A 20649-nucleotide genomic window follows, 5' to 3' on the forward strand; every position below is an offset into this window, starting at 1 on the left:
TTCTTCTGGAGCTAGGTCTGTTTCCGTGGCTAGGGGCTCAGAGAAGCTCAGACAGAGAAATGCCACGTCCCAAAACCTGTAGTCTGGAAAGGTCAGTGTCTTGGACACTGCAGACCTCTCACAGGGTCAGGATGTTGACATTTTATTCAATTCTCTCACTTTATCCCCAGGATCTCAGCAGGATTTGGCCAGTTATTGCTTATTGTGTGAAGTTTCTTCAGTTGTTTTTTTTTTAGTTTAGTCCAACTTCTAGACCTTCTCCTGTTTAGATCAGGAAGCTGGCCAGCTCAGATTCAGTTGATGGGATCTCCCGCTCAGTTCAACACATGACGTAGAAAGATCCCTGTTCCTATTGTTCACAGACACATCCATCAGCCTAGTTTTAGTTTTATGCAACATGATGTTTTGAAGAAGGTAATGTACAAAACCCCATACAGTCTCTCTCATGAACATTCCCTCCATCTTGGTTCGAGAGACCATGGAGAAAAGGTTACCACCTCTTTCCGGAAACACCCGAATACAAGATGGCGTTTGTTTTCCAGTCGAGTTTTCCCTTTGCCCTAGAAAACATAGGTAGCTGAGATGGCATACAAACTATATGCTCTTCCCTCCTCCAGGCTCTACTGTACAATCTCAATGGTACACACACACACAACATGAACTGACGCCATGTTTAAAGATAAGAGGACTATTCACAACACAACCAACTGTACAGACGGTCTGCTACTTTATACACGGATCTAGACAGCATTGTGATGAGCTACTCTCAAGACAGCTAGCTGTCTGTCTGTCTGCTCCGGGTTAATTCGTCTTTTAACTACAAACCAGCAACTACGATTTAGAACATATTATACAGAAAGATCTTTGTACCCAAATGGCACCCTATTCCCTATATAGTGCACATCTTTTGATTAGGGCACATAGAGAATAGGGTGCCATTTGGGATGCAGAGAAGGTTTCTTCAGGGAAGGTTTTTAGGCATTCAGGCCTTGTCATAATAATGCTGTGTGATGTAGGGAAGCTACGCCTCATAGAATCCCATTCATTGCTACGCCTGAAGGCTTTCATTCATCTTTCTTTTCTGTTTACGTTGAATAAGAACTATTATATCTATATTTTTCATATCAGTTCCTTTTGTCTTTTCATCAGACATTATTAATATTGAAATAGCATGAGTTTAGGGAATAATGTTTCTTGGAAGCGCTTACAATTAGGTTGCAAAACAATATAATCATATCTCATTGAATGCAACCTAAGATTCAGCTATAAGTGAACGAAACGTCAATATTTCCAGACGTCAATCTGCTCCATTTTAAATAGACATCCTGAGAGGTTGAACCAACAGTGTATCAAAAATAAATAGCTATACCCCCCCCCCCACACACACTCTATAGTGCTGCTTTAGTTGTGACAGAATGGCTGTCTGGTGGTATTGAACAGATTCTTCCCTGGTTTTCATTCTCACTCAGTTGTGTGGAGAGGACCCCAGACTGTCCTTAGCGTCCCGTGTACACAAAATCTGAAGAGAGTAAGACAAACAAAGGCACATTTAGTCAAATATTATGCCAAACACACGTGTACTAAATGTACCCTTCCTTATGATTAAGTCCTTTAGACGGTTTAGGGGATTATCGTTTTAGCGACTCAAAATGGAACTGTGATTAAAGCCATAGAGTTAGACATACTAGAACGGGATATCGCCATCAAGGCATTGTTCTCTGGTGGGAGGAATCAGTCTAACCATCAAGTCTATGTTCTCTGGTGGAGGAACCAGTCTAACCATCAAGTCTATGTTCTCTGGTGGGGGGAACCAGTCTAACCATCAAGTCTATGTTCTCTGGTGGAGGAATCAGTCTAACCATCAAGTCTATGTTCTCTGGTGGAGGAACCAGTCTAACCATCAAGTCTATGTTCTCTGGTGGAGGAAACAGTCTAACCATCAAGTCTATGTTCTCTGGTGGAGGAACCAGTCTAACCATCAAGTCTATGTTCTCTGGTGGGGGGAACCAGTCTAACCATCAAGTCTATGTTCTCTGGTGGAGGAACCAGTCTAACCATCAAGTCTATGTTCTCTGGTGGAGGAACCAGTCTAACCATCAAGTCTATGTTCTCTGGTGGAGGAACCAGCTGCCATGTTGGCTTTGTCCGTTCCAGTCATGGTAATTCTATTGGTAGGCTTACAGCCGTCTGTCCGTTCCAGTCATGGTAATTCTATTGGTAGGGTTACAGCCGTCTGTCTGTTCCAGTCATGGTAATTCTATTGGTAGGCTTACAGCCGTCTGTCCGTTCCAGTCATGGTAATTCTATTGGTAGGCTTACAGCCGTCTGTCCGTTCCAGTCATGGTAATTCTATTGGTAGGCTTACAGCCGTCTGTCCGTTCCAGTCATGGTAATTCTATTGGTAGGCTTACAGACGTCTGTCTGTTCCAGTCATGGTAATTCTATTGGTAGGCTTACAGACGTCTGTCTGTTCCAGTCATGGTAATTCTATTGGTAGGCTTACAGCCGTCTGTCCGTTCCAGTCATGGTAATTCTATTGGTAGGCTTACAGAGCGTCTGTCCGTTCCAGTCATGGTAATTCTATTGGTAGGCTTACAGCCGTCTGTCTGTTCCAGTCATGGTAATTCTATTGGTAGGCTTACAGACGTCTGTCTGTTCCAGTCATGGTAATTCTATTGGTAGGCTTACAGACGTCTGTCTGTTCCAGTCATGGTAATTCTATTGGTAGGCTTACAGACGTCTGTCTGTTCCAGTCATGGTAATTCTATTGGTAGGCTTACAGCCGTCTGTCCGTTCCAGTCATGGTAATTCTATTGGTAGGCTTACAGACGTCTGTCCGTTCCAGTCATGGTAATTCTATTGGTAGGCTTACAGCCGTCTGTCTGTTCCAGTCATGGTAATTCTATTGGTAGGCTTACAGACGTCTGTCTGTTCCAGTCATGGTAATTCTATTGGTAGGCTTACAGACGTCTGTCTGTTCCAGTCATGGTAATTCTATTGGTAGGCTTACAGCCGTCTGTCTGTTCCAGTCATGGTAATTCTATTGGTAGGCTTATAGACGTCTGTCTGTTCCAGTCATGGTAATTCTATTGGTAGGCTTACAGATGTCTGTCTGTTCCAGTCATGGTAATTCTATTGGTAGGCTTACAGCCATCTGTCCGTGCTTGTAATTCTAATTATATTGGTAGACCTATATCTACAGTCTGGATATATAGTCTTGGTATGGTGGTGTAGTCTTACCATGGTAGTAGTCTGGATATATAGTCTTGGTATGGTCTTACCATGGTAGTAGTCTGGATATATAGTCTTGGTATGGTCTTACCATGGTAGTAGTCTGGATATATAGTCTTGGTATGGTCTTACCATGGTAGTAGTCTGGATATATAGTCTTGGTATGGTCTTACCATGGTAGTAGTCTGGATATATAGTCTTGGTATGGTCTTACCATGGTAGTAGTCTGGATATATAGTCTTGGTATGGTCTTACCATGGTAGTAGTCTGGATATATAGTCTTGGTATGGTCTTACCATGGTAGTAGTCTGGATATATAGTCTTGGTATAGTCTTACCATGGTAGTAGTCTGGATATATAGTCTTGGTATGGGGGTATGGTCTTACCATGGTAGTAGTCTGGATATATAGTCTTGGTATAGTCTAACCATGGTTGTAGTCTGGATATATAGTCTTGGTATGGGGGTATAGTCTAACCATGGTAGTAGTCTGGATATATAGTCTTGGTATGGTCTTACCATGGTAGTAGTCTGGATATATAGTCTTGGTATAGTCTTACCACGGTAGTAGTCTGGATATATAGTCTTGGTATGGTCTTACCATGGTAGTAGACTGGATATATAGTCTTGGTATAGTCTTACCATGGTAGTAGACTGGATATATAGTCTTGGTATGGTCTTACCATGGTAGTAGTCTGGATATATAGTCTTGGTATAGTCTTACCATGGTAGTAGACTGGATATATAGTCTTGGTATGGTGGTGTAGTCTTACCATGGTAGTAGTCTGGATATATAGTCTTGGTATGGTCTTACCATGGTCATAGTCTGGATATATAGTCTTGGTATGGTGGTATAGTCTTACCATGGTAGTAGTCTGGATATATAGTCTTGGTATAGTCTTACCATGGTCATAGTCTGGATATATAGTCTTGGTATAGTCTTACCATGGTAGTAGTCTGGATATATAGTCTTGGTATAGTCCTACCATGGTAGTAGACTGGATATATAGGCTTGGTATAGTCTTACCACGGTAGTAGTCTGGGTTGAAGTTCTCATAGATGGGGTAGAGAGGGTTCTCCTGCTCACTACGGAGCTTCCTGGCTCTCAGGACATCTCGGACACACTGGTGGAGGAAGGAGTACTGGTACTGTGGGAGGACAGCATTCACATCAATATCACCAATACTATTGTTCATCAGCTGTGTGGAGGACAGCATTCACATCAATACTATTGTTCATCAGCTGTGTGGAGAACAGCATGCACATCAATACTATTGTTCATCAGCTGTGTGGAGGACAGCATGCACATCAATACTATTGTTCATCAGCTGTGTGGAGGACAGCATGCACATCAATACTATTGTTCATCAGCTGTGTGGAGGACAGCATTCACATCAATACTATTGTTCATCAGCTGTGTGGAGGACAGCATGCACATCAATACTATTGTTCATCAGCTGTGTGGAGGACAGCATTCACATCAATACTATTGTTCATCTGCTGTGGAAGGAATTAGTTCTTAACTGACTTAGTTAAATAAAGGTAAAATAAAATAAAAATATAATATCACTGTCTATATTATATCATTGGCTATATATTATCACTGGCTATATAATATCACTGGGGATCACTGGCTATATATTGTCTTTGGCTATATGTTATCACTGGCTATATATTATCCCTGGCTATATATTATCACTGGGTATCACTGGCTATATATTATCACTGGGTATCACTGGCTATATATTATCACTGGCTATATATTATCACTGGCTATATATTATCCCTGGCTATATATTATCACTGGCTATATATTATCCCTGGCTATATATTATCCCTGGCTATATATTATCACTGGCTATATATTATCACTGGGTATCACTGGCTATATATTATCACTGGCTATATATTATCACTGGGTATATATTATCACTGGCTATATATTATCCCTGGCTATATATTATCACTGGCTATATATTATCACTGGCTATATATTATCACTGGCTATATATTATCACTGGCTATATATTATCCCTGGCTATACATTATCAGTGGGTATATATTATCACTGGCTATATATTATCCCTGGCTATATATTATCACTGGCTATATATTATCCCTGGCTATATATTATCCCTGGCTATATAATATCACTGGGTATATATTATCTCTGGCTATATATTATCCCTGGCTATATATTATCCCTGGCTATATATTATCCCTGGCTATATATTATCACTGGGTATATATTATCTCTGGCTATATATTATCCCTGGCTATATATTATCCCTGGCTATATATTATCCCTGGCTATATAATATCACTGGCTATATATTATCCCTGGCTATACATTATCACTGGCTATATATTATAACTGGGTATCACTGGCTATATATTATCCCTGGCTATATAATATCACTGGCTATATATTATCACTGGCTATATATTATCACTGGCTATATATTATCACTGGCTATATATTATCCCTGGCTATATATTATCCCTGGCTATATATTATCACTGGGTATATATTATCTCTGGCTATATATTATCACTGGCTATATATTATCACTGGCTATATATTATCACTGGCTATATATTATCACTGGCTATATATTATCACTGGCTATATATTATCCCTGGCTATATATTATCACTGGCTATATATTATCCCTGGCTATATATTATCCCTGGCTATATATTATCACTGGCTATATATTATCCCTGGCTATATATTATCCCTGGCTATATAATATCACTGGCTATATATTATCCCTGGCTATACATTATCCCTGGCTATACATTATCACTGGCTATATATTATAACTGGGTATCACTGGCTATATATTATCCCTGGCTATATAATATCACTGGCTATATATTATCACTGGCTATATATAATCCCTGGCTATATATTATCCCTGGCTATATATTATCCCTGGCTATATATTATCACTGGGTATCACTGGCTATATATTATCTCTGACTATGTATGATCACTGGCTATATATTATCCCTGGCTATATATTATCACTGGGTATCACTGGCTATATATTATCACTGGCTATATATTATCACTGGCTATATATAATCCCTGGCTATATATTATCACTGGCTATATATTATCCCTGGCTATATATTATCACTGGGTATCACTGGCTATATATTATCACTGGCTATATATTATCACTGGCTATATATAATCCCTGGCTATATATTATCCCTGGCTATATATTATCTCTGGCTATATATTATCACTGGGTATATATTATCACTGGCTATATATTATCCCTGGCTATATATTATCACTGGCTATATATTATCACTGGCTATATATTATCACTGGCTATATATTATCACTGGCTATATATTATCCCTGGCTATACATTATCAGTGGGTATATATTATCACTGGCTATATATTATCCCTGGCTATATATTATCACTGGCTATATATTATCCCTGGCTATATATTATCACTGGCTATATATTATCACTGGGTATCACTGGCTATATATTATCCCTGGCTATATATTATCACTGGCTATATATTATAACTGGGTATCACTGGCTATATATTATCCCTGGCTATATAATATCACTGGCTATATATTATCACTGGCTATATATAATCCCTGGCTATATATTATCCCTGGCTATATATTATCCCTGGCTATATATTATCACTGGGTATCACTGGCTATATATTATCTCTGACTATGTATGTATGATCACTGGCTATATATTATCCCTGGCTATATATTATCACTGGGTATCACTGGCTATATATTATCACTGGCTATATATTATCACTGGCTATATATAATCCCTGGCTATATATTATCCCTGGCTATATATTATCTCTGGCTATATATTATCCCTGGCTATATATTATCACTGGGTATATATTATCACTGGCTATATATTATCCCTGGCTATATATTATCACTGGGTATCACTGGCTATATATTATCACTGGGTATCACTGGGTATATATTATCCCTGGCTATATATTATCCCTGGCTATATATTATCCCTGGCTATATATTATCCCTGGCTATATATTATCCCTGGCTATATATTATCCCTGGCTATATATTATCACTGGCTATATATTATCACTGGCTATATATTATCCCTGGCTATATATTATCACTGGGTATCACTGGCTATATATTATCACTGGGTATCACTGGCTATATATTATCACTGGCTATATATTATCACTGGGTATCACTGGCTATATATTATCACTGGGTATCACTGGCTATATATTATCACTGGGTATCACTGGCTATATATTATCCCTGGCTATATATTATCCCTGGCTATATATTATCCCTGGCTATATATTATCACTGGGTATATATTATCTCTGGCTATATATTATCCCTGGCTATATATTATCCCTGGCTATATATTATCACTGGCTATATATTATCCCTGGCTGTATATTATCACTGGCTATATATTATCTCTGGCTATATATTATCACTGGGTATATATTATCTCTGGCTATATATTATCCCTGGCTATATATTATCCCTGGCTATATATTATCTCTGGCTATATATTATCTCTGGCTATATATTATCTCTGGGTATATATTATCTCTGGCTATATATTATCACTGGCTATATATTATCACTGGCTATATATTATCCCTGGCTATATATTATCCCTGGCTGTATATTATCACTGGCTATATATTATCTCTGGCTATATATTATCACTGGGTATATATTATCTCTGGCTATATATTATCACTGGCTATATATTATCACTGGCTATATATTATCACTGGGTATCACTGGCTATATATTATCCCTGGCTATATAATATCACTGGCTATATATTATCTCTGGCTAAATATTATCACTGGGTATATATTATCCCTGGCTATATATTATCACTGGCTATATATTATCACTGGGTATCACTGGCTATATATTATCCCTGGCTATATATTATCCCTGGCTATATATTATCACTGGGTATCACTGGCTATATATTATCCCTGGCTATATATTATCACTGGCTATATAATATCACTGGGTATCACTGGCTATATATTATCCCTGGCTATATATTATCACCTGGTATCACTGGCTATATACTATCTCTGGCTATATATTATCCCTGGCTATATATTATCACTGGCTATATATTATCACTGGGTATCACTGGCTATATATTATCACTGGCTATATATTATCACTGGGTATATATTATCCCTGGCTATATAATATCACTGGCTATATATTATCACTGGCTATATATTATCACTGGCTATATATTATCACTGGCTATATATTATCACTGGGTATCATTGGCTATATATTATCACTGGGTATCACTGGCTATATATTATCACTGGCTATATATTATCACTGGGTATCACTGGCTATATATTATCACTGGCTATATATTATCACTGGGTATATATTATCCCTGGCTATATAATATCACTGGCTATATATTATCCCTGGCTATATATTGTCACTGGCTATATATTATCACTGGCTATATATTATCACTGGGTATCACTGGCTATATATTATCCCTGGCTATATATTATCACTGGCTATATATTATCCCTGGCTATATATTATCACTGGGTATCACTGGCTATATATTATCACTGGGTATCCCTGGCTATATATTATCACTGGCTAACATTGACGTTCATTATACTCATTGAAATGTACCAGCTGACGGAAAGCGTTGTGTTGAACTGAGAGTTTTATCCGTCGTTACCTCTGTTTGCACCATGTGAGAGCGGTGCAGTCGGAGGTCAAACACACAGCCGTAGACATCCACTGTTCCTATGCTGTCCAGCTGTTGAAGGACCCGGTCCAGAACCATGAACGTCCTGTACGACCCACTCCAGCACTGAGGGAGATAGGGAGGGAGAGAGAGAGAGAAAAGGGGAAGAGAGGGAGAGAGAGAAGAGTGATTAATGTAGTTTACATAACATTTACCATTGACATCCATGTATTTATACACTTGCGGTAAATCATATTAAAATCATTTGATATTGGTTTTTAATTTAATTGGTGTGCCTACACAGCTACCATCCTGATTGAAAGATTTCTCCTTTGACGTGCAATCACGCACGCACACGCACACACACACACACACACACACACACACACACACACACACACACACACACACACACACACACACACACACACACACAGTAATGATAAATGATGACGGTCAATCACAATCCATCACATAACATCATTCCAGCTGTACGCTTCACTGAAACACTGTACACCAGTACTAACAGAGTTCTCTCTCCACTTTGACGGCACATCTACCATCTGGGACATAAAGGGGAGCAGGTCAGGGTCAGTAGATCACTGGTCTAGGCTCTAGACGTCACCAACAGTGATGGAATGGCAGACTCCTGTAGCTGAGAGAGATACCCGCGCCTGGAGAAAGAGTCACCGCCGAGTAATGGACTCTCCTCTGGGGGAAAAACGACCCTTACTTCTCCTTCCTGTAAAGTGTGTTGTGGCTTAACGACCCTTACTTACTTCTCCTTCCTGTAAAGTGTGTTGTGGCTTAACGACCCTTACTTACTTCTCCTTCCTGTAAAGTGTGTTGTGGCTTAACGACCCTTACTTACTTCTCCTTCCTGTAAAGTGTGTTGTGGCTTAACGACCCTTACTTACTTCTCCTTCCTGTAAAGTGTGTTGTGGCTTAACGACCCGTACTTACTTCTCCTTCCTGTAAAGTGTGTTGTGGCTTAACGACCCGTACTTACTTCTCCTTCCTGTAAAGTGTGTTGTGGCTTAACGACCCGTACTTACTTCTCCTTCCTGTAAAGTGTGTTGTGGCTTATCGACCCTTACTTCTCCTTCCTGTAAAGTGTGTTGTGGCTTATCGACCCGTACTTACTTCTCTTTCCTGTAAAGTGTGTTGTGGCTTATCGACCCGTACTTACTTCTCCTTTCTGTAAAGTGTGTTGTGGCTTATCGACCCGTACTTACTTCTCCTTCCTGTAAAGTGTGTTGTGGCTTATCGACCCTTACTTACTTCTCCTTCCTGTAAAGTGTGTTGTGGCTTAATGACCCTTACTTCTCCTTCCTGTAAAGTGTGTTGTGGCTTAACGACCCTTACTTCTCCTTCCTGTAAAGTGTGTTGTGGCTTATCGACCCTTACTTCTCCTTCCTGTAAAGTGTGTTGTGGCTTATCGACCCTTACTTCTCCTTCCTGTAAAGTGTGTTGTGGCTTATCGACCCTTACTTCTCCTTCCTGTAAAGTGTGTTGTGGCTTAACGACCCTTACTTCTCCTTCCTGTAAAGTGTGTTGTGGCTTATCGACCCTTACTTCTCCTTCCTGTAAAGTGTGTTGTGGCTTATCGACCCTTACTTCTCCTTCCTGTAAAGTGTGTTGTGGCTTAACGACCCTTACTTCTCCTTCCTGTAAAGTGTGTTGTGGCTTATCGACCCTTACTTCTCCTTCCTGTAAAGTGTGTTGTGGCTTATCGACCCGTACTTACTTGTCCTTCCTGTAAAGTGTGTTGTGGCTTATCGACCCGTACTTACTTCTCCTTCCTGTAAAGTGTGTTGTGGCTTAACGACCCGTACTTACTTCTCCTTCCTGTAAAGTGTGTTGTGGCTTATCGACCCGTACTTACTTCTCCTTCCTGTAAAGTGTGTTGTGGCTTAACGACCCGTACTTACTTCTCCTTCCTGTAAAGTGTGTTGTGGCTTAACGACCCTTACTTCTCCTTCCTGTAAAGAGTGTTGTGGCATATCTGTGAACTTTACATTCCTGTTGATCTGAACCTGAAGGAGTGAGGAGCACCATCGGCCAGGTTCATCTAATTTCTGTCTATATAGAGCTGAGGGTGGTCCAGACACCATCAGCCAGGTTCATCTATTTCTGTCTATATAGAGCTGAGGGTGGTCCAGTTCACCATCAGCCAGGTTCATCTATTTCTGTCTATATAGAGCTGAGGGTGGTCCAGTTCACCATCAGCCAGGTTCATCTATTTCTGTCTATATAGAGCTGAGGCTGGTCCAGACACCATCAGCCAGGTTAATCTATTTCTGTCTATATAGAGCTGAGGCTGGTCCAGACACCATCAGCCAGGTTAATCTATTTCTGTCTATATAGAGCTGAGGGTGGTCCAGACAACATCAGCCAGGTTCATCTATTTCTGTCTATATAGAGCTGAGGGTGGTCCAGTTCACCATCAGCCAGGTTCATCTCATTATACTGTCTATATAGAGCTGAGGGTGGTCCAGTTCACCATCAGCCAGGTTCATCTATTTATGTCTATATAGAGCTGAGGGTGGTCCAGTTCACCATCAGCCAGGTTCATCTATTTCTGTCTATATAGAGCTGAGGGTGGTCCAGTTCACCATCAGCCAGGTTCATCTATTTCTGTCTATATAGAGCTGAGGGTGGTCCAGTTCACCATCAGCCAGGTTCATCTATTTCTGTCTATATAGAGCTGAGGCTGGTCCAGACACCATCAGCCAGGTTAATCTATTTCTGTCTATATAGAGCTGAGGCTGGTCCAGACACCATCAGCCAGGTTAATCTATTTCTGTCTATATAGAGCTGAGGGTGGTCCAGTTCACCATCAGCCAGGTTAATCTATTTCTGTCTATATAGAGCTGAGGGTGGTCCAGTTCACCATCAGCCAGGTTCATCTAATTTCTGTCTATATAGAGCTGAGGGTGGTCCAGACACCATCAGCCAGGTTCATCTATTTCTGTCTATATAGAGCTGAGGGTGGTCCAGTTCACCATCAGCCAGGTTAATCTATTTCTGTCTATATAGAGCTGAGGGTGGTCCAGTTCACCATCAGCCAGGTTCATCTCATTTCTGTCTATATAGAGCTGAGGGTGGTCCAGATCACCATCAGCCAGGTTACTCTCATTTCTGTCTATATAGAGCTGAGGGTGGTCCAGTTCACCATCAGCCAGGTTCATCTATTTCTGTCTATATAGAGCTGAGGGTGGTCCAGACACCATCAGCCAGGTTAATCTATTTCTGTCTATATAGAGCTGAGGGTGGTCCAGTTCACCATCAGCCAGGTTAATCTATTTCTGTCTATATAGAGCTGAGGGTGGTCCAGTTCACCATCAGCCAGGTTAATCTATTTCTGTCTATATAGAGCTGAGGGTGGTCCAGTTCACCATCAGCCAGGTTCATCTCATTTCTGTCTATATAGAGCTGAGGGTGGTCCAGATCACCATCAGCCAGGTTACTCTCATTTCTGTCTATATAGAGCTGAGGGTGGTCCAGTTCACCATCAGCCAGGTTCATCTCATTTCTGTCTATATAGAGCTGAGGGTGGTCCAGTTCACCATCAGCCAGGTTCATCTATTTCTGTCTATATAGAGCTGAGGGTGGTCCAGTTCACCATCAGCCAGGTTCATCTCATTTCTGTCTATATAGAGCTGAGGGTGGTCCAGTTCACCATCAGCCAGGTTCATCTAATTTCTGTCTATATAGAGCTGAGGGTGGTCCAGACACCATCAGCCAGGTTCATCTATTTCTGTCTATATAGAGCTGAGGGTGGTCCAGACACCATCAGCCAGGTTCATCTCATTTCTGTCTATATAGAGCTGAGGGTGGTCCAGATCACCATCAGCCAGGTTCATCTAATTTCTGTCTATATAGAGCTGAGGGTGGTCCAGTTCACCATCAGCCAGGTTCATCTATTTCTGTCTATATAGAGCTGAGGGTGGTCCAGACACCATCAGCCAGGTTCATCTATTTCTGTCTATATAGAGCTGAGGGTGGTCCAGACACCATCAGCCAGGTTCATCTATTTCTGTCTATATAGAGCTGAGGGTGGTCCAGACACCATCAGCCAGGTTCATCTATTTCTGTCTATATAGAGCTGAGGGTGGTCCAGTTCACCATCAGCCAGGTTCATCTATTTCTGTCTATATAGAGCTGAGGGTGGTCCAGACACCATCAGCCAGGTTAATCTATTTCTGTCTATATAGAGCTGAGGGTGGTCCAGATCACCATCAGCCAGGTTCATCTAATTTCTGTCTATATAGAGCTGAGGCTGGTCCAGACACCATCAGCCAGGTTAATCTATTTCTGTCTATATAGAGCTGAGGCTGGTCCAGACACCATCAGCCAGGTTAATCTATTTCTGTCTATATAGAGCTGAGGGTGGTCCAGATCACCATCAGCCAGGTTAATCTATTTCTGTCTATATAGAGCTGAGGGTGGTCCAGTTCACCATCAGCCAGGTTCATCTATTTCTGTCTATATAGAGCTGAGGGTGGTCCAGACACCATCAGCCAGGTTAATCTATTTCTGTCTATATAGAGCTGAGGGTGGTCCAGACACCATCAGCCAGGTTCATCTATTTCTGTCTATATAGAGCTGAGGGTGGTCCAGATCACCATCAGCCAGGTTCATCTCATTTCTGTCTATATAGAGCTGAGGGTGGTCCAGTTCACCATCAGCCAGGTTCATCTATTTCTGTCTATATAGAGCTGAGGGTGGTCCAGACACCATCAGCCAGGTTCATCTATTTCTGTCTATATAGAGCTGAGGGTGGTCCAGATCACCATCAGCCAGGTTCATCTATTTCTGTCTATATAGAGCTGAGGGTGGTCCAGACACCATCAGCCAGGTTCATCTAATTTCTGTCTATATAGAGCTGAGGGTGGTCCAGTTCACCATCAGCCAGGTTCATCTCATTTCTGTCTATATAGAGCTGAGGGTGGTCCAGTTCACCATCAGCCAGGTTCATCTATTTCTGTCTATATAGAGCTGAGGGTGGTCCAGTTCACCATCAGCCAGATTCATCTCATTTCTGTCTATATAGAGCTGAGGGTGGTCCAGACACCATCAGCCAGGTTAATCTATTTCTGTCTATATAGAGCTGAGGCTGGTCCAGACACCATCAGCCAGGTTAATCTATTTCTGTCTATATAGAGCTGAGGGTGGTCCAGTTCACCATCAGCCAGGTTCATCTATTTCTGTCTATATAGAGCTGAGGGTGGTCCAGTTCACCATCAGCCAGGTTCATCTATTTCTGTCTATATAGAGCTGAGGGTGGTCCAGTTCACCATCAGCCAGGTTCATCTATTTCTGTCTATATAGAGCTGAGGGTGGTCCAGACACCATCAGCCAGGTTAATCTATTTCTGTCTATATAGAGCTGAGGGTGGTCCAGATCACCATCAGCCAGGTTCATCTAATTTCTGTCTATATAGAGCTGAGGGTGGTCCAGTTCACCATCAGCCAGGTTCATCTCATTTCTGTCTATATAGAGCTGAGGGTGGTCCAGATCACCATCAGCCAGGTTCATCTAATTTCTGTCTATATAGAGCTGAGGGTGGTCCAGACACCATCAGCCAGGTTCATCTATTTCTGTCTATATAGAGCTGAGGGTGGTCCAGACACCATCAGCCAGGTTCATCTATTTCTGTCTATATAGAGCTGAGGGTGGTCCAGTTCACCATCAGCCAGGTTAATCTATTTCTGTCTATATAGAGCTGAGGGTGGTGCAGATCACCATCAGCCAGGTTAATCTATTTCTGTCTATATAGAGCTGAGGGTGGTCCAGACACCATCAGCCAGGTTCATCTATTTCTGTCTATATAGAGCTGAGGGTGGTCCAGACACCATCAGCCAGGTTAATCTATTTCTGTCTATATAGAGCTGAGGGTGGTCCAGTTCACCATCAGCCAGGTTCATCTATTTCTGTCTATATAGAGCTGAGGGTGGTCCAGACACCATCAGCCAGGTTCATCTATTTCTGTCTATATAGAGCTGAGGGTGGTCCAGATCACCATCGGCCAGGTTCATCTCATTTCTGTCTATATAGAACTGAGGGTGGTCCAGATCACCATCGGCCAGGTTCATCTCATTTCTGTCTATATAGAGCTGAGGGTGGTCCAGATCACCATCGGCCAGGTTCATCTCATTTCTGTCTATATAGAACTGAGGGTGGTCCAGATCACCATCGGCCAGGTTCATCTCATTTCTGTCTATATAGAGCTGAGGGTGGTCCAGATCACCATCAGCCAGGTTAATCTAATTTCTGTCTATATAGAGCTGAGGGTGGTCCAGATCACCATCAGCCAGGTTCATCTAATTTCTGTCTATATAGAGCTGAGGGTGGTCCAGTTCACCATCAGCCAGGTTCATCTATTTCTGTCTATATAGAGCTGAGGGTGGTCCAGACACCATCAGCCAGGTTCATCTATTTCTGTCTATATAGAGCTGAGGGTGGTCCAGATCACCATCAGCCAGGTTCATCTCATTTCTGTCTATATAGAGCTGAGGGTGGTCCAGTTCACCATCAGCCAGGTTCATCTATTTCTGTCTATATAGAGCTGAGGGTGGTCCAGACACCATCAGCCAGGTTCATCTATTTCTGTCTATATAGAGCTGAGGGTGGTCCAGATCACCATCAGCCAGGTTCATCTATTTCTGTCTATATAGAGCTGAGGGTGGTCCAGACACCATCAGCCAGGTTCATCTAATTTCTGTCTATATAGAGCTGAGGGTGGTCCAGTTCACCATCAGCCAGGTTCATCTCATTTCTGTCTATATAGAGCTGAGGGTGGTCCAGTTCACCATCAGCCAGGTTCATCTATTTCTGTCTATATAGAGCTGAGGGTGGTCCAGTTCACCATCAGCCAGATTCATCTCATTTCTGTCTATATAGAGCTGAGGGTGGTCCAGACACCATCAGCCAGGTTAATCTATTTCTGTCTATATAGAGCTGAGGCTGGTCCAGACACCATCAGCCAGGTTAATCTATTTCTGTCTATATAGAGCTGAGGGTGGTCCAGTTCACCATCAGCCAGGTTCATCTATTTCTGTCTATATAGAGCTGAGGGTGGTCCAGTTCACCATCAGCCAGGTTCATCTATTTCTGTCTATATAGAGCTGAGGGTGGTCCAGTTCACCATCAGCCAGGTTCATCTATTTCTGTCTATATAGAGCTGAGGGTGGTCCAGACACCATCAGCCAGGTTAATCTATTTCTGTCTATATAGAGCTGAGGGTGGTCCAGATCACCATCAGCCAGGTTCATCTAATTTCTGTCTATATAGAGCTGAGGGTGGTCCAGTTCACCATCAGCCAGGTTCATCTCATTTCTGTCTATATAGAGCTGAGGGTGGTCCAGATCACCATCAGCCAGGTTCATCTAATTTCTGTCTATATAGAGCTGAGGGTGGTCCAGACACCATCAGCCAGGTTCATCTATTTCTGTCTATATAGAGCTGAGGGTGGTCCAGACACCATCAGCCAGGTTCATCTATTTCTGTCTATATAGAGCTGAGGGTGGTCCAGTTCACCATCAGCCAGGTTAATCTATTTCTGTCTATATAGAGCTGAGGGTGGTGCAGATCACCATCAGCCAGGTTAATCTATTTCTGTCTATATAGAGCTGAGGGTGGTCCAGACACCATCAGCCAGGTTCATCTATTTCTGTCTATATAGAGCTGAGGGTGGTCCAGACACCATCAGCCAGGTTAATCTATTTCTGTCTATATAGAGCTGAGGGTGGTCCAGTTCACCATCAGCCAGGTTCATCTATTTCTGTCTATATAGAGCTGAGGGTGGTCCAGACACCATCAGCCAGGTTCATCTATTTCTGTCTATATAGAGCTGAGGGTGGTCCAGATCACCATCGGCCAGGTTCATCTCATTTCTGTCTATATAGAACTGAGGGTGGTCCAGATCACCATCGGCCAGGTTCATCTCATTTCTGTCTATATAGAGCTGAGGGTGGTCCAGATCACCATCGGCCAGGTTCATCTCATTTCTGTCTATATAGAACTGAGGGTGGTCCAGATCACCATCGGCCAGGTTCATCTCATTTCTGTCTATATAGAGCTGAGGGTGGTCCAGATCACCATCAGCCAGGTTAATCTAATTTCTGTCTATATAGAGCTGAGGGTGGTCCAGATCACCATCAGCCAGGTTCATCTAATTTCTGTCTATATAGAGCTGAGGGTGGTCCAGATCACCATCAGCCAGGTTCATCTCATTTCTGTCTATATAGAACTGAGGGTGGTCCAGATCACCATCGGCCAGGTTCATCTCATTTCTGTCTATATAGAGCTGAGGGTGGTCCAGACACCATCAGCCAGACTCATCTAATTTCTGTCTATATAGAGCTGAGGGTGGTCCAGACACCATCAGCCAGGTTCATACATTAAAAACCAAAGTCTATCAGAATTCCAGTCATTCCAATAAACGTTATACCCCTTGGTCTTCAGGAATAGGACTCGTTAATATGGAAGTATAGATCAGCCTGGTTGTTTAACCCGAGGCCAAACATTCCCTCATTGTGAAATTTAACTACGGTCTGAAAGGACAGAGGAAGTGGCAAACATCCTGCTTATCGATCAAAACTAAGGACTTATTAGCCAGCCCCGGAGGACTGATTGGGCTCATTGAGTTGAAAAAGAATGGAATGGCTTTGAGCACTACTGAAACGTGCTATTTACACGTGAAACATGCTTGGCATATGCTGCGTTTGTTACAGGCCTGTTGGTGACGCTTTGATATATTGACAATATGCAGCTGTTTTAAAGGGCAAATCCACAGATGAAACAAGAACAAAATGGACACTCCGCCTCTGCTTTGGTAAAAAGCTGAGGGATGGGCCAGGAGAAATGTAACCAGGTTAATAGACAGAGCTATAACAGCTGTTATTCTATAGGCTGGGATCCTCACTATACAGCTGTTATTCTATAGGCTGGGATCCTCACTATACAGCTGTTATTCCATTGGCTGGGATCCACACTATACAGCTGTTATTCTATAGGCTGGGATCCTCACTATACAGCTGTTATTCTATAGGCTGGGATCCACACTATACAGCTGTTATTCTATAGGCTGGGATCCTCACTATACAGCTGTTATTCCATTGGCTGGGATCCACACTATACAGCTGTTATTCTATAGGCTGGGATCCTCACTATACAGCTGTTATTCCATTGGCTGGGATCCACACTATACAGCTGTTATTCTATAGGCTGGGATCCTCACTATACAGCTGTTATTCTATAGGCTGGGATCCACACTATACAGCTGTTATTCTATAGGCTGGGATCCACACTATACAGCTGTTATTCTATAGGCTGGGATCCTCACTATACAGCTGTTGCCAGAGCACGTTTTTAACTGACTGTCCACTGGCTTCAAAAACAGTGATTGACAGGCAGCTTAAATTTATGGAATTCAACTATTATTGGGTTCAAATACACATTTAGATTTGTGAACAGCCGTCCACAACAACCATAATCTGTAAGGCGCAAATAGCTAAATGAGAGAGCAGCAGTGTGATTCACATCAATGCGCTATGTTGGGGCGGCAGGGTAGCCTTGTGGTTAGAGCGTTGGACTAGTAACCGGAAGGTTGCAAGTTCAAACCCCCGAGCTGACAAGGTACAAATCTGTCGTTCTGCCCCTGAACAGGCAGTTAACCCACTGTTCCCAGGCCGTCATTGAAAATAAGAATGTGTTCTTAACTGACTTGCCTGGTTAAATAAAGGTAAAAAAAAAAAAAAAAAAAAAAAAAAAATGTAGATATCGATAATAAGTGATATCTGTATCGCGGTGGACAACACCACTGATGTCATCCTTACCTCCAAGCGTTTATTCCTGTTGGATAATCTTTGGATGCCGACAGCAGTCTCACCATTGGAAGACATAGCTTGGACTGTAGTCTACAAAAAGCCTATTCCTGCTCTTTTCCCACAATCCCACACATTTGGTGTGTCATCATAGTGGTCTCTGATTGGTGGTCATCATTTGGTGTGTCATCATAGTGGTCTCCGATTGGTGGTCAGACTCGCTCAGGCGGGACAAACATATACTTCCACCTTTTTTCAATGCTGATTTGAATGTCATTGACAAAACAGAGAAGTCGCAAAGATTTTTTTGATGTCTCGCAAACATCTTTTTAAAATATTTTTTATTTATTTATTTAAAAGTAATCCTCTAAGTAATCATTGAGTTTTTCAAAAGTATCTTATTACAATATTTTAGCTGGTAACGGATGACAGTTACTGTTTTGTTGTCATCCCTTATATGTAGTGGATTTCATGTAATCTGTTACTCCCCAACCCTGAGGGGACGAGTCTCATGTATGGAGCTGGTCAATGTTTAAACCGGCCTCAATACATTTTCTCAGTCACGTTGCTGGTCTTCTCTTTGACTCACGTCTGCCAAGGGGGAAACTCTTTCTGATGGGAGATGAACCCTCTGACTCCGCTAAGTTTACATCTACACTGGCATCTACACACACACACATACACACACACACACACACCGATGTGACCCTTCCACACACACCGATGTGACCCTTCCACACACACCCTCCCCTTCCACACACACACCCTCCCCTTCCACACACACACCCTCCCCTTCCACACACACACCCTCCCCTTCCACACACACACACCCTCCCCTTCCACACACACACCCTCCCCTTCCACACACACCGATGTGGCCCTTCCACACACACACCGATGTGACCCTTCCACACACATACCCTCCCCTTCCACACACACACACCCTCCCCTTCCACACACACACCCTCCCCTTCCACACACACTGATGTGGCCCTTCCACATACCTGCAGTGAACAACGGTGGCTCCAGTGCTGGGGGCCCTGTCGATGTAGTCCCTGACGGTCCGTACGAACTCGATGAGGGACTGGGTGGTCTCGGGGACCCCGTGGTCTGGCCACACCGTGTAGTGGAAGTGTCTCACCACCCGAGGGAAGCTGGGACGACCTTCCTGAAGAGACACAAGATGAGGGATGTTCAGGACAGGAAATGCAGGGTATCTCCCTCTCGGGGTGCTCCCGAGTGGCGCAATGGTCTAAGGTACTGTATCTCAGTGCAAGAGACGACACTACAGTCCCTGGCTCAAATTCAGGCTGAATCACATCCGGCCGGGATTGGGAGTCCCAAAGGGCGGCGCACAATTGTCCCAGCGTTGTCCGGGTTTGGCTGGGATAGGCCGTCATTGTAAATAAGAATTTGTTCTTAACTGACTTATCTGGTTAAATAAAAGGTTAAATAAAACATAAATAAAGTCGGACCTCCACACTAGGTCTAGAATGTACCTGAATGATCAGGATCTAAGCGATTAGAGGATTGAACAGTTTTATCTGTCTTGGTACTGATGGTTTATATAAAAACAGGTCGTCCTAATGAACTGAAAGCTTTTCAGTTGGGCTACAGCTTTCAATAGAGTGACAGTAACAGAGAAGCTGCCATATTATCTGCGGTGATTGTTTCTGAGGTGATTGTTACTGAGGTGATTGTTACTGAGGTGATTGTTACTGAGGTGATTGTTACTGAGGTGATTGTTTCTGAGGTGATTGTTACTGAGGTGATTGTTACTGAGGTGATTGTTACTGAGGTGATTGTTACTGAGGTGATTGTTTCT

General features: G+C 42.4%; 1 protein-coding gene across 1 annotated transcript in view; it reads right to left on the bottom strand.

The window, feature by feature from the left end:
• Positions 1-396: 396 nt before the first annotated feature.
• LOC135515575 (receptor-type tyrosine-protein phosphatase beta-like) overlaps positions 397-20649 on the bottom strand; it is a 141899-nt gene continuing 121646 nt past the window's right edge. Inside the window, 5 exon segments of the mRNA XM_064939196.1 lie at positions 397-1519; positions 4257-4377; positions 8986-9098; positions 9101-9120; positions 19829-19992. Coding sequence (XP_064795268.1) covers positions 1497-1519; positions 4257-4377; positions 8986-9098; positions 9101-9120; positions 19829-19992 — 441 coding nt within the window. The 3' untranslated portion in view covers positions 397-1496.

Source organism: Oncorhynchus masou, chromosome 27 (genome assembly GCF_036934945.1).
Source record: "Oncorhynchus masou masou isolate Uvic2021 chromosome 27, UVic_Omas_1.1, whole genome shotgun sequence".
Lineage (NCBI taxonomy): Eukaryota > Metazoa > Chordata > Actinopteri > Salmoniformes > Salmonidae > Oncorhynchus > Oncorhynchus masou.